Source organism: Periplaneta americana, chromosome 17 (assembly GCF_040183065.1).
Source record: "Periplaneta americana isolate PAMFEO1 chromosome 17, P.americana_PAMFEO1_priV1, whole genome shotgun sequence".
Lineage (NCBI taxonomy): Eukaryota > Metazoa > Arthropoda > Insecta > Blattodea > Blattidae > Periplaneta > Periplaneta americana.
Window position 1 is genome coordinate 50,994,216 of NC_091133.1, and position 16,652 is coordinate 51,010,867.

At 37.3% G+C, this 16,652-nt stretch overlaps 1 protein-coding gene across 1 annotated transcript in view; it reads right to left on the minus strand.

Annotated features, from left to right (window-relative positions):
* Positions 1-16,652, minus strand: part of LOC138692743 (uncharacterized) — a 204,489-nt gene that overhangs the window by 13,321 nt on the left and 174,516 nt on the right. The window contains exons 6-7 of the mRNA XM_069815935.1: positions 6,076-6,203; positions 187-355 (exon numbers count right to left, since the gene is read on the minus strand). Coding sequence (XP_069672036.1) covers positions 187-355; positions 6,076-6,203 — 297 coding nt within the window. The remainder of the gene's footprint in view (positions 1-186; positions 356-6,075; positions 6,204-16,652) is intronic.

Here is a 16,652-nt window from a genome sequence, read left to right on the forward strand (position 1 = left end):
AATAATAATAATAATAATAATATTATTATTATTATTATTATTATTATTATTATTATTATTATTATTATTATTATTATAGCTACGAGAGTTGGGGAAAATTTTTTAAATTATTGTCAATTTGGGAAAATTTCATGTTGTTGACCAGCGACTCTGCGGCCCTCCTTTGTAGGATGGTTCGCAACTCACCGTTGAGCACGTGAACTCGCACGCTGGCCACATCTGCGTTGGAGGGGCTGCAGGAGTACTTGCCCGAGTCGCTGAGCTCGGCGTTCTGGATCAGCAGGTAGCTCGTGGTCACGTCGCCCTTTTCGGTGATGACACTCACGCCCCCGCGGTTGGAGTCATAACTGATCACCTGTAACATACCCATTGCACTTGAGACAGTCTCGACAATATTTACACAATGCCCTGTATGTAATGAATAAGATTCTAAAGTATATGATCCAAAACTAACATCACAAACACTTTGACTTTGCCTGTGAGCATACACAAAAGAAAAGAGCACAGGACTAGAAAGGGGTACCAAATCTGGGCGTAGCCGGCAGTGTTGTTTTGTTGAGACTGTGGGTTCTCTGGTTTGTTCAAAAATCAATGTAAATGTATAATGCAAACCGGTCAGTTTAAAAGTCCTAAACATTGTTCGGCCGGTTGGCGGCCCGAGCTTCATGCAATCTCTGGTACGGCATTCCCCTCCATGAAATCACGGCGCTCTTCCCGCCTGCAGTCAATCATGAATAAGATTTCATCGGAGTAGGGAAGCTGTGTTGTGCATTCGTGAGTGAGATTTCATTAGAATGCACTAGTGATGTGAAATGATGAGATATTTACTGCGTCGTTATATATTACTTTGAAGACGTACTTACTGTACATCAAGTTCAGAAAAGAAATGGAGAAATCATTGCAATAAGTGAATGTCTCAGGAATCTTCTATGCCACATCAATAAATTTAAAAATACAGTTATACTGTCAGACTCCAAAGCAGCTGTTCTATCAATAGTCTCTAGACACACACCTTCATCTCAAACAGCAGAAATAACTAAAATGCTCTCTCAATTAATAACACTCAATAAAATAATTGTATTTCAATGGATACCATCCCATTGTGGAATCCTGGGAAACGAGAATGCGGATGCTTTAGCAAAGAAGGGCAACATTGCTACTTACAGACTTGTTACTAAATCTACGTATTACTCTGTGAAAAGATTTATTAAATCTACATACTTAGACTTCAACAAACAAAATCTGATAACAAATCTCAGAGGAAAAAATGGAACTCTCTGCATCATAATCCACAGTTAATTCCCGATTTACCACTCAAATCGTCTGTAGCTGCATTTAGATTGGCAACAGGCGATGACTGTTTGGAAAAACACCTGCATAGAATTGAAATATATCAGTCCCCTAACTGCCCATTGTGCAATTCAAATCAAGAAATGGATTCGGAACACCTCAAAATCTGAGCTTCAGTGGCTGACCATGACAATATCTTTGAAAAATATTGGAGTGCAAGAGGTCAAGTGACTTTATTGTCAAACGCCTGACATTAGAAAACAACAACAGTTCAGGAAAGACATTTTAGAGGATTATGATCCAAGACAAGTTTTTCTTATGTAAGCATATGAAGTCTTTGTTTCCTATTCCGGTCAATCATAGAATCTGTTTCTTTACACTTTTTCACTAACTTCAATACTGCTTTTCGTGTTGGAACTGGGCTGCCCGGAAATTTACAATCATCGCTTATAATGGGTCAATGAATTCCTGGGTGCATAGCTGCATTCCGAGTTTGACACCCGAAAAGCCAAGCCAAGCGATTCTATTATAGCCCTCTTGGCTAAGCCTCTACTTCCTGCGTCAATAGGTTTAAGTAGACCATAATTATCTCTAATAATAAGTACCTTTCCTGTAGAAGCACAGGCCTATGCACATATCTGGTTCTCGCTGTACTTTATATTACATTGAAGTAAATGAAAGCAATCTTTATTTTTGCAACGTAATAGATATTGCCATTTGTTTTCAAACAAAATACTGTGAATTTATTTTTATTTAAAAATGAAATCCATGTTAATAATGCAAGAGTACTTAATAATCCTATTTGTCCCGATTATACTGCTTTTGGGTTGCCGTGAGAAGCTCCTGTACAACGGATGCAGGAACGAACATTTTAAATTATGCTACATCATCTATCTACTCATTGGGGCATCTAGTGTTGTTGATATATTATTCTCGATACTTTTCCTCATAACCACTGTCTTCGTTGTCTTTGCCACAAGCTGTGAGCAATGTGACAGACTTGCTATTAGAACAAAACTTTCTTAAGTAGAATCGTAGAAAGTACTCGTACGTCCCTTGTTGATTTACGGCGTGATTTCTCAATATTTTGAAGCAGACTGTGAGAGCATCGTTCACGGGTTGCTAAGGCTACATGTGTAGACGCAAGCATGCAAAGAATTCTACTCACTTCACGGGAGGCCACAAACTGGTTTCAAGAATAAATTTCGATGTTTTACACTATTCTAGTTCAAATAATAATGTTCTCTATACCAATTAACTTCACACAATTGCAGAAAAGGGCAGATAGAACGACATAGTTAAATAGATAAGTAGATTAGACAAATTATATAAATAGATTAGATAGATCAGACAGGCAAGAAGTGGGGTAGAGGGGCATACATACATACATTCAAACATACTCGTACATACATACATACAGGTAGATAATGGATAGTATTCGTCTATCTATACTTTCTAATACACACGATTTTGGTCGTAATTATTATGACGTACACTTTTACTACATCATACTACTTTTGACAAATAAAATGGTACGGAATGAGTGTTTCAACCAATTGCGGCTGCTTATCCTACAATTTTTATCACCTCCCTAGCGTTTGTTTCTTTGTTTGCCAACATTGTATTTTCAATAATTGCACCTTTTAAAATAATTCAGGCTTATTTTATCATCCTTTATTCAAACTTTTCTCTTTCATTTATCTTGTTTATATTATTTAGGTTATGTTATAGCTTCTGCTGTATAAGATTATGGATAATCACGTATCAGAGAATGTTTAATATTATATTGATTATTGAAGTGGAGTGTAAAAGTTTAGCCTAATAAAAATAAAACTGAATCAACAAAGCCTTCTTGACTAGTAATCGTCCATAGAGTTCAATGGAGATTGTATAGTTGGCACAACTGGTAACAAGAGAACACTGATCTGGAATATTTATAATGATGAGAGGTACAATAATACATTTTCAAGACAGTTAAGTAAGTCACTTAATATTTTATTTTATTAGAGTACTTAATTTCTTCTAATCGTGCAACAGTCAATTAAATCCTACTCGAGTTTTTTCTCTAGATTAATCAAATAAAAATATCAAAATATTTCAAAAGAAAACTACATTTTAACATAGACAAAGTTATGCAACAAAAGACTAGTCAGAAAATCACTTTTTGGAGATATTGAGGTATTTAGTTTAGGCTAACTTAATTATAAATTCATAGTAGGCCTAGTCCTATCAATTTTGTTCAAATGCAACTGACTCTAAGCATGGAAGAAAATACTTTAAATACCAGATAGCATATCCTTTACTATTATAATATGATGTAAATTTTGCAATATAAATTGTTTGTCTGTTTTCGCTGCATACGAAATAGAAGTAAAGCAAGTGAGTTACAACTAAAACTCTATGCTGAGAGCGGAAAATAAGAGACCAGGTATTTTTTTTAAGATAGTTTCAACTAATTACCTATAGATGTCAACAAAACATTATTTTTACAAAATTACTGGATGATCTGTTATTGCAGAATTCCGCACACATATGCATATGTTTTTCTCTATTGAACCTTATTTGCAATGATTGGCGCAGAAATCTATGAAACTGGCTGACTTTATATGGAAATTTATAAAAACTCGAAGTGCGGAAAAATTAGAATGTAATCATAAATATATTAATTTATCAGAGATCACTAGTGCGCAGCCTACGAAAAACACTTCGAAGGCTCCCGCGACGGAAGTCTGCGACTCACCAGGGAAAAAATGGAGGAGAAACACGCAAATATCTCATTAAAGCCGCTTCGCTGTTATTTCCGGCGTGGCTCCTCCTCTTTGTTTACGTCTTAGGCTGGCCGCGTTGTTGCACATTCTATTTCTGCTTGTCGCCGAGCAGGACTCCTGTCTCTACTAAATTTGGCAGCAGTGGAAGTGCATAACGTCATCAGTGACCAATGACAAAACGCGTACGTTTAAAGGTAGCCGAGTTGCAACGTGATTAGCTGCCGGAAATAACAGCGACGCGGCTATATTACTAGAGATGAACAAAACTGCCGCTCTCGCTCGCTGTGTTCGTTGCATTTGTCTTTCGAGTCTCGTCTCGTCATTCTCGTAAGCTTCGAGTCACGCTCATCATTCACGAAATAGCATTTGGTCGGCGTGGGAAGAATTCGTAACTTTGAATAACATACATCATTGAAATAAATAACATTATAAATGTTTAAATGAGACAAAAAGGCAAAACAGAACAGCAGTTATCAAAATATTCTGGTTCTATTATATGATATTACCTATGGTTTAATATAAAAACATCAATTCTCAAATAAATTTGCATTTCTAAGAAACATAAAACATAACGTTAATATCTTTTTACTTGAGATTGCACACTTGATCCCAAACATATGAAAAGAAAATTCCTAGCCTTTTAATAAGGGCCTAGTAATTAAATAAAGATTGGAGAACGGTAGAGATAATGTTTCAAATAGGCTACTTGATTGTTTATACATACAGTTGCCAAAGTAGACAAAAGTTCAGTCAGATATAAACAACTGTGGCGATTCAAGACTGCTTGACGTTCGGGACTTCGGGAGTGATCAATCTCGACGTCTCGAAACACTCACAAGCAGTCTCTACGTCAACAACGCAAAGTATACAACATTGTCGTGCGGATTTTCGGCTTTGCGGGCGCTGTTAGTCTGCTTTCTCGATCGTTGTTCATCTCTAATGTTAAAATGTTATGTTTTATTTAACGACGCTCGCAACTGCAGAGGTTATGTCAGCGTCGCCGGATGTGCCGGAATTTTGTCCCGCAGGAGTTATTTTACACTCCAGTAAATCTACTGACATGAGCCTGTCGTATTTAAGCACACTTAAATGCCATCGACCTGGTCCGGGATCGAACCCGCAACCTTGGTCATAGAAGGCCAGCGCTATACCAACTCGACAAACAGGTCGACTTCATCTCTAATAAAGACGTAGACATAAGGATAGAAATAGAGTACATTATCTAACCTTACAAGCCCAATAAGAAGAGAAATAGCACGAGTTAGAGAAAACGACGAAACGTTGCGAAGAAATAGGCTAGAAGTTTACGAGAATAATGAAAAAAAAAAACAAAATGTCTATTTTTAAGAAATCCATATCTTTTTGTAAAATATTACAACTATAGATAGGTTAACGCCATGTGTATGAAACAGTAAATTAAAAAAAAAGCGCATAAACTGTCACATGTTGCACGGTGATAAGTAGTCTCCACCAGAGCAGTGGTCTCCACAGGGTAAATTTACTTTCAGTCGGTTATACATTCGATCTTCAGCTAAGGTAGTAGCATTTCATATTTTATTGAGTGAAAGTTATGTAACGAGGTTGAGTAATATGCTATGATACTCTCTTTTAACAATGCCTGGATTATTGCGGAACACCACGGAGGTTCAATATTGCTACCTCTGGCACCGAGCTCCGGACCTCTGAAATAACACACTAGCCGCGCAAATAAAATTTATTTTATGTATGTGCCAGTACATTATGCAGACGCCATTTCTGAAACGACCGAGCGTTGCTATGACACCCACGGCAAAAAGACGAGCGTCACAGTTTTTTTCCTGTGTTCATATGTTCTGAAAAGTGTCGAGGCAGCAGAAGAAGATGGGAGAGAAGGAGACTCGGCAGTGTTTATTCTCCCCGTGGCCATCTGAGAAATGAATGTGTCCCTGGGGCTCGCCGAGCAAATGCTGGCAATCGGTGGCCGTTGCAAAGTGCTTGCGGGTGCATTATCGCACTACTACAATACTGCAGTGGTTACCTCGTCGTGGTGGTACCAGAAGATGTAGGCCGGCGGTTCGGGGCTGTACTTAATGGTGCAGGTGAGGTTGATGGTGCTGCCCTTGTCCACGTGCAGGTCGGGGCCGCCCAGGATCGTGGCTGTCGGCACTGGAACAACACAAGGAGAGAACTGATCACATTGTAACTAGAGACAACGAAGAGATAAATAAATAAATAAATAGATTGGAGCTAGGAAGAGTTGAAAAGTTAAGGAGGAAAAAAGACAGAAAAATGTAAAGGAAGTAAGATAAAAAGAAATGAAGAAAGAAAGATGAAATTAAGCTAAATAGACAAGAATACAATGGTAGATATACATATCAATATACATATGTCTATAGACAGATGAATACATGAATAAACAGGTGGGTAGGTTGGCCAAGATAATACTGATAAATGTATGACTTATGAAGTTATGATGTGCAGAGCAGCACAATATCAATCCTTACGTACTGCAACCAAATTGAGCTTACTGAGAACCCCTGTGTAATTACTTGCATGGCACTTGCGTGCAGGTGGTTTATTAGTTGATTCCTCCATCCGCCGCACCACGGTTCCTCGCCAATCTTCTGTATCCGTAAGACCATACCCTAGTGACAGTCTTCCATACCTCAGTTCTCTGAGTCGTCGAGATCCATAGCAGACGGTCTTATTTTGCACAAGATCCCCGAGTTTTCTAGAACCTTCACCACTGTCATCTACCTGATCTTGGGTATACAACGAAGGTACTGTATCGCGGCAGGTGGACGAGTCAACACCAGGCACACACACAAGGAAATGATAATGAAGGGAATTGTGAAAAATATTGGTGGAATGGTGAGGAAAAACTATACAATCTTGGCTTGCTTCACTACGAATGCCATGTTCGTCGGAGCTGGATATTAAACCTGGACTCGCTTCAATAACAAACACGAATAAATGTAAAGAACAAACAGTTGGATGAATAGGTAAGTAGGTAGATAGATGAGTGATGGATGGATAGATGAATCGATAGATGGATGGATGGACAGGCATACAGACAGAGTGATGCAGAGACAAAGACAGAGACGGACAGACATAGATAGATAGATAGATAGATAGATAGATAGATAGATAGATAGATAGATAGATAGATAGATAGATAGATAGATAGGTAGATAGATAGATAGATAGATAGATGGATCGATGGATGGATGGATGGTTAGACAGACGGACGGACGGACGGACGGAGGGGCGGATGGGCGGGCTGACGGACAGACAGACAGACAGATAGATAGAGAGCTAGATATAGATAGATAATTTATCAATTATTGAAAAGTTGTACGGACGGATTTATTGGTGTATTGATAAACAGACACAACATGAATGAATGAAATGAAATTAGAAGGAAAGGTTACTTAAAATTGAGTAAACAGAATAAAGAAATACAATGCAAAGTACTATAGAGAAGTAAAGGAAATTAATTTTAGTGCTAGGAAGGTTCGAAGAAGGCAACCGGAGGAAAGTCAAAAAAATACGAATAAGTTATACAGGTGAGTCAGTAAATAACTTATAAATCGAAATAACGATCTATATTTTGGAATGACGCGCCTGAAGATGTCACCGATAGACGGCATTGTTGTCCAAATGCCAAGGCAATCGATGTGCGCACAAGCGACAAAAAGAAGCAGCAGTTGCAAGATGGCGACACCTCTGCAAAAGAGTACCACTTTTGAGCAGCGCTCCGTTGTACGATTTTTCTGGGAAATATTTCTGACGTGTACGGTGGGTATTGCCTGTTGCGTCAAACTATCAATAGTTGGATGTAAACATTCTTAGAAAGGTACAAAAGTATCAAACACCGAGTCGATCGGCCAGTGTAGATTATCACGAAGGAAACTGTGCAACAGATTGGTGACTTCATCAGAGCAGACAGGATGAAGGGGACGACTTGCTAGTCCGTAAAGTCACTGATAGCCTTGAGTGCATCATTACCAGCCCCAAACAAAACTTGTTTCAATGCTCGAATCAAGCCGCCAATAATATAATCCTGCGGAGTTGCCGCCATCTTGCAACTGCTGCTTGTTTCGCTTATGTGCACATCGATAATGCTGTCATCTAGCTGTGACAGCTTCAGGTGTATCATTACAAAATGTAGGTCGCTACTTCAATTTTGTAATTTACTGTAATTACACGTTAAGAGACAAGAAATGTAACTCACACCAGACACTGTTTCAATTCATCAAGCCGACATCGTGCACGTAAGTCATTATACAGTACTGTGACGGAAGCACATTATTTTAATGTATTTCTAGAGAATGTTCCGTTGAAAATTGGCCCCATTATGATCAAATGTGCGAGTAGTGAGTTCTCAATAAGAAATTAATCACAGAAGGCCGGGTCAATTGTCAGGGGAACAAACTGTATTTCTTAATGTCTAATGTTTAGTAGCTCAAGCAACTGGTCACACACAAAAAGCTTTCTAGTTGATATAGGAGATAATTATACAGGTACGTAATATACATCCATGTGCTCATTTCTCGAAGCTGACAACTAATGCCAACGAAGTGTACATAATAAAATGAAATCTGAAAACAATTTAGTCAGAGTTATTTGCTTATATATTTCAAAAGAAGTTGTTCCCACCAATCACTTGAGAAGGCAATAAGTCTATAATTTATTCTTTACAATTTGCTGTTAACCGAAATGATTTTGTGAAATTTTATGCTTTCACGGTGTGTCATGTAGAAAAGTTTTTGGTCTTATGCTAGACGATTCTTTTGGTCTGGTATTGTATTTCTCTGATGTTGGACCTACCTTCCCTGTCCATTTTTCCGAGTAAAAAATTCCATTAATGTTTAGGTGAGGGGTTTGGACTCTTTCCATTGCTGGTTGTCACAATCAAAAAATTAAGGCACAACGTTTCGAAGGGTGGTTCTCCCTTCGTCTCCAGGTGGAAGGAAGGAGAGAAACGAAAAAACCTACTGTTGGGATCGTTACCTACAGCTATTCTGCATGACTAATCGATTGATTCCTGGCTTCGGTGGAGATTCTAATTAAGAAAAAAATGCTAATGACTTCGGGTTTTTCTTAATTAGAATCTCCACCGAAGCCAGGAATCAATCGATCAGTCATACAGAATAGCTGTACGTAACGATCCCAACAGTAGGTTTTTTCCTTCCTCTCCTTCCTTCCACCTGAAGACGAAGGGAGAACCACCCTTCGAAACGTTGTGTCTTAATTTTTTGATTGTGACAACCAGCAATGGAAAAAGTTCAAATCCCTCACCTAAACATTAATGATCCACCATTGCTTTCCAACCCCTCATTTAGACCAATAAAAAATTCCAGTTGAAGTTTTTTTCCGAATGATCGTTTTTTCGAATACATTTTTCCGAAAGCCATTTTCTGGAAGCACATTTTCCCAAAATATGGATTCCACATTTTCAGGTGCATATTTCCAAAAGTAGCCTACGTAGTATAACAATAATGAATTATAACTTCTATGTGTAATGCAGTGACAAGACATAAATAATTAAACGCTTTTATATCTGGCCGTGTTATTGTTAAACTGGTAAATGTTTGTTTTTTTGCTGTACCGAACTAAAGATGAAGAGGGGAAACCCAGATTATATAATCCACACAGGGTGAACTATATTCTTCTTCTTCTTCTTCTTATTATTATTATTATTATTATTATTATTATTATTATTATTATTATTATTATTATTATTATAATAATATTGTAGTGCAAAACTATAGGACATCCAAAAAAGACAATAGACGAATACAGTACTTCAGGACTTTTTTATTTTTTTTATTTTAGTAGGTTATTTTACGACGTTTTATCAACAGCTTAGGTTATTTAGCGTCTGAATGAGATGAAGGTGATAATGCTGGTGAAATGAGTCCAGGGTCCAGCACCGAAAGTTACTTAGCATTTGCTCATATTTAGTTGAGGGAAAACCCCGGGAAAAACCTCAACCAGGTAACTTGCCCCGACCGGGAATCGAACCCGGGCCACCTGGTTTCGCGGCCACACGCGCTGACCGTTACTCCACAGGTGTGGACACTTCAGGACTGTTGGTCACAACGTCATCATCTCGTAGGCTACAGCGATTCTTTGTTTGAGAAAATTGTAAACAGATATGCAAAATTACACTAAAGGGTTTAATGTAAATACTGTAAACAGATTTGCAAAATTTCAGTTAAAAGCCAAATTTAAATAGTCTACTGTAACAGATTTGAAATATTCCAGGTGAATGTCAAATGCAATGTTACAGAAAGGTTTGAAATTAAATAAAGCGAAAGCGGAATACTGGAATCAGTCACACCTCTTAAAAATAATTCGAAAAAATATTTTGGAAAACATTACAAAATTGATAAATTATAATTAAGAAAACGTTATTTTCGGAAATTTGTCTTCTGATACTGCATCCATTCGGAATTTTCATTTCGGAAATATCGATTTTCGGAATAATGCTGTTTGAAAAACTCTCCATTCGTAAAATTTAATTCGAAAAAATGACCAGAAATCGATATTAGACCTACAAATAGTTCCGAAACGTTGGTCATGTCAAGCTTTAACGGCCCTAACAAAGTAGACGATTTATGAAATCACCATGATGATGGAGCCTGTCAACATGGTTCAAAATACAAAACTTCTGTTTCATTTTTAATCTACGCAACAGTTTTAAATTAGGCCACGTTCCGGCCACAACCACCATTCTGCCAGTGAAACAAGCGATATGTCTCTCGGTAGAGAAGCAGATGAAGTTATATCTTGTCACTAATTAACAACATTATTCATTCATTTCAAAGCAGCTACTAGAAATGTTCTCCACCGATGTGTAGTCGTAACTGACAAACCTACAAAGTTGGAGTTTACACAGGGAAGTTCTTGGTGGGTTATGAGAGAAATTTCTCCCTTAATGTTGTCTTTTAGTTCTTCTAAAGTGTGTGGATTATATTTGCGTAAGGTAAAAGTCACATAGCGTAAGATCGGAAGAGAGACTTCGAATTTCATCCAACTTTTCTTCCATTAGCACCCGACATCATAATTTCAGTTTTATTTCCTATAACGGACATGTTAACTTTTTTTTTTATTTTGATTCGTATACATTGACTGCTTATTGGGAATGGATATTATTAGGCAATTCCTTATGATCACTGTTTCTAACGTGAAGTGTATTCATGGGATTAACACACTCAACTCAATCTCAGCAACTTATCAAGTTGTTTTCTCAATGACGGGATCTAAAGAATTGATTCTCTAAACTTGAAGCATATGTCACTTAACAGTAAGTCGATTTACCTTAGAATTGAAATATGGATTATGTTTTATTATCGAACTGTCGTTGCATAAACGTGATCTGTTTGCAGACTGCTACATAGCTTATGACTAGATCTGTATTATTCCTCTGATGTGGCATGGTGGCAAAAATATGAAGTTCCATTTAAAGAAAATGAATGATATACGATCTCAATTTTTATAGAGTGAAGGTAATTACTTCTCTCGAGCTCAAATTGTAGATGGAATGAACTAGAAATAATAACTGGTATAGTCTGGGTCAGCTTACTTCATACCCTAAGAGTGAAATCTAATCATTTTTCCCCCATTATTGCAAATGCTAGCGGATTGTGGTGATTTTCTAGTTTGCAGGTTGAATTTTGTTTGCCAAGTTCGTCTCGAAATTCGATATTGACAAATACTACAAATGGTAGTGATTTTGTAACTGGTAGGCTATGTTGGCAGCTGAGACAAACGTTGTCGGTACTGGAGTTCCACGAAATTAAAATTGTACTAGATTTCTGAGCCTGTTACTGGAAGCTAGTGAAACTTGAGCATACTAATAATTAATTAATATCAGTATTAATATTAATATATAATAGTTATTTTATGTGTTGCGTTGTGGTTATAATTCAGGTAAGTTTTCGGAGTTAGTACTAATAATTTCATGTGGTCAAACAAAATACATTTTTAGGTTAAGTCTCGTGAATCAATTGTTTAGTCAAACCAATGGATTTCATATTGCCAGACAGAATACCTAACGTAACAAAAGGTCTACGATGAGGTATAATCTTATTTATTATTTCAGAAGTATTCTTCTTCATTTCATTTTTTCAGCATTCTTTCATAGAAGCTTATCTCCAGCTATTGATATTGGCTCCTTATGACCACCTATGGGAATTTATCCTTTCAATCCACTACAAATTCCACGTTGATCCCTTTCTCGTATAGTTTGTCTATGAAAATATATTACAAATTATTGAATTATTTAGAATAACCTTCCAACATAAAGGTAAAGTACAGTGAGTAAATAAGTCATTCAGTACGTAGGATAATGTGATTTCTGGTGACAGTTGGCAACACTGACAAGACGGCAATATTTGCTGTTTAGAAACTGTTCTTACATGACCCTCATTATAATATTGATCTTAAAATGCCAAGTATCAAACGAAGGTAAGAAAACCTACGTTTAAGAAACACACAGAATAAAACTAATGCTTCAATGAGATGCAGTAGCATTTCTCGGACGATGTGACCAATGACAATATTCCTTACTTGCAGAGGAATAATCTCGCGGACCGCACATGGCCTGCGAGTAGGGGTTTCTCTGAGACATAATCTCTTAATCCATCTCTATAGAAGTTACCGAATGTTATTAACTATTTTATAGAAAACTAGATGACTTCAAGGCTGACTAAAATACAGATTAACATACCTAAGCCGCTGTGACATTAATATTTTTTCTGAGAAATACGATCAACACATCGCTGTAAGTATTGTCGGTTACTCATTAGAAGACGAGCGGAAGGGCTGTGGTTGCTGATTGTGATAAACATCACTCAGATAAGTATTCCAGTTGCCAGGTTATTACTCATTCCCTAAATTATCAAACTTTTTGAGACCACGCCTCCCTTCACATGTCACATTTTCCTTATGACGTCCCGCCCCTGTACCAAAAAAAAAAAAAAAAAAACTGAAATTCGATTTGGTGATTTTTTTAAGAAAATAGTATTTTTACATTAGGCCTACTAGCTCATATTATTTTAAATTTAAAGATACACCATTAGAATAAAAAAATATGTACATGTAGGCTACTGACAATTTGCATGTTGCATTTCATTATACTAATCTCAAGTTCGAGGCACTAGAGACAGTTTTGCTATACGGCTGCCAAACTTGGACATTGACCGAGAGACAACGCTCAAGTATACAAACATGCCAGAGGAAGATGCAAAGAAAAATACTGGGCATTACGCTACGAGACAGAATGAGTAACGAAACACTACAAAGACTGACGAACACTACTGACGCAGCAGAATGAGCCACGGTAACGAAGTGGACCTGGGGGGGGACATGTGGCGAGACTACACTAGGCAAGATGGACCCATGCAGTCACGATGTGGGACCCCTTCGTCGGAAAGAGAGGACAGGGAAGACCACGGCTCAGATGGTCTGGCATGTTTACCAGAGAGGCGGGGAAACAATGGTCGAGGACAGCAAAGAACAGAGTTTTGTGGAAAGAACTAGGGAAGGCCATTGTAAATAGATAACGTAACCAGTGTTAAGATATTGTAAATAGCAAAGTCAGTATTAGTGAAAGTGTAAGATAAGTTTTGTAAATAGTTAATTCAGTGTTGAGAAAGTGCCAGGTAAATAGTGTAAATAGCAATCAGTGTTTGTCAAAGTGCCAGTGTCAGTATAATGTGTGTAATACAAGAAAAAATGAACAAAGAACAGAGTGCTGAGACTGGGTAAAGTCTAATAGAATTATTAACCATATCACAAAAGTAGTGTACACGACAAGCTCGCCTGGATTGGCTCACCAAGCGAGTACACTTGAGCCATCCCTGTCGAAGGGGGTTCTAACCCCATCACAGGAGGCCGGTGCCCAACATGGGACATCATGGCTAACATTCATTCATGTTAAACTCTGAGGGTGCTATTCATAGACATTTCGCAGCACGCGCTACGAGCGTACTAAGCTAGCCCCGGCTATCCACCGTTACTAGTACAGAATTAAAATCATATCCTATCGCTAACACTGGTTTATGAATACGAAAAACGCTGATAATCCAACGAAAGCCCGCGCTAAAAATGTCTATGAATACGGCCCTTAGATTTTAGTCCCCCCATATAGCCGCGACTCCACAGATAAAGACCGATGACGCACCAAATCGTCGCGACGCACAGTTTGAGAACCCCTGCTCTAAACATTAGTAACAATATGCGTATGGAAATTAAAGGATATTAATTATTTAATTACAGTAAATATTAATAATATAATTGCTTAATGTATTGAGAATTGCAATTAATAGCTTAATCAATCACTTCCTAACCCCAAGAGCAATGACCAGCAACTGGTGAAGTCTGCATATTTTAAAATGAATAATATCGCCATTGCGTCACATAATATAACCATTCATATCACTAACGTACTTCTCCCTGCAGATTCATCTCGCGCTCTTCATCTCGTAACAAACACTAGATACAGATACGAAAATAAAATTTGTAGCTCTCGTACTGTGTAAGTTTCGCTTATAAGAACACACCACCATGTGCAATAAACAAGAGCCCCTGTATATATGCTACTTGTGGACAGTCGTGCGAAATTGTTGCCTATATACAGGTGAACTCTCATCAAGACTTGCTCCAAATGTTAATTCCGTATCTGTACATATACAATCTTGACTTCCAAACGGCTTCAAGTCTATTCACAGAGTTGTTAGCTGGATACAAATTCAACAAGTAGTGGGTTAAATTAATGGAAATGTTTGCAATAAAGACGCACCCAGCTTGATTTTAATAACACAAGTTCACACAACTTTTCTAATAAGACAAGTTAAAAAATTTGCAACTACTATGTAAGCAAAGCAGGTTTTTAGTTCACAGCAAGAGTCAATTTCGAAGAGGCTATCCTCTTTGTCGGGGTTCAAGGAAAGTTGGGGTCAGTGATGCGTGGCCGTAAGAGCGAAGAGGGGTTCATTGACAACTCACTTAAAAGCAACGCAGTGTCGCTTCGTGATTTAATTTCGGACACTCATTTCACAAGGACTGCGCAATGTGTGCCTCCATATTTGCAACTCATTAACCTCCTGTAATCGATATCAACGTTGTCTTGGTAACCGGGGCTATTTTTTACTTATTCTTCGTGCCATAGATACTCCGCATCTACTCCTCTCTTCAACACATTTATTGTGAAGAGCTTTTTTCAAGTTTGAGGTAAAAACGCAGTGTTTTATTTGATTTTTTGAAATTACAGGCCTATTCACCACCACCACCACCACCACCACCACCACTACCGTCTTCTTGTTGTTGTTAAATAAGTGAACCATTAAGACCCCCATCTTATTAATATACGTAGGCCTAATCTCCCTACATTTTTCGAAAACGACATTTCTGCCACCGATTAATTTGTAGGCATACATTTAAGGAAGAGACTAGTGAAGTGTTTTGTGTTGAGTGTGGCATTGTATGGAGCAGGCGTGGTCAAATTATTAGACTAAATTAATTATATGTGCAACGAAGCTGTATTTATCGGTAGAAATACGGAACAAAAATGTATTTTGCACAGAAATAATGAACAAAAATTTATTTTGCACAGATATAATGAACAGAAAATTGAGTCTTGAAGTTAGTAATATTTTATGAACATTCCCTTCTTCTTTATTAACACGTTGATTTTGTCAAGGATGCTGGAAACCAAAGTTTGACATTTTCTTTGAATATCAAAATCATTTAGCCAGATACCAGACAGTGCTTAAATGAGTCCATGTTTTGTTGTAAGCTTCTTTTTGTCACTTTCTTCTTCAGTATAGCCTGTATCACAGATTTTCAATTTCGTTCATGTCCGGTCTTCTTGCAGGCCATGGGAGAATATCTTCTGCAGTATATAATTAAAACACCAGTAGTACCAACACAGCCAGAAAAAATATACTTAACTATTGGAAAAATATACCAGAAAATGTAAACAATCATATTTACAACAATAGAGACTCTGTGAATTATACTGATAGTTGATATGACGAATTATATTATGTTTCCAAGAAAACATTTTGGTCGAATAATAATTTGTCTATATCTGTACTTTGTCACAGAACTTTAATAGTGTAATATTTAGTGTAAAATATGATATGCCAATTTTTTACGAAAATGAGATTTTGTGTTATGTTGTGCATCCTGATGGCATCTTCAGTGTGGCAAAAGATGACTTGCATATGAATATTATTTTTCTCTCTAATCCGTTGTTATGGAATTTTAATCATCGCTCCTGAAAAACTGCAAAAAATGACATCACCTTTTGCCTTAGGATCACAGAATTGCTGCTTATTTACTTTATTTGTCATAGCAACAATAGTCAAACAATTTAAATAGAAATTTCTATGGAAAATAAACCTCATTATTTTATGAAAAAATTGTTTACATCTTTACAATGTTATAGGACTTTCGAACCTTTCGTGACGACTTCTGAAAACCAAATACATGCCTCACACTTCACGTTTTGAGTTCCAAAGGAGTTTCACATTACGGTTATACTGATTAAGTCTTCATTCTTATGCGACTAAGTGTTGGTTGACTTATTTCAGTAGCTACATT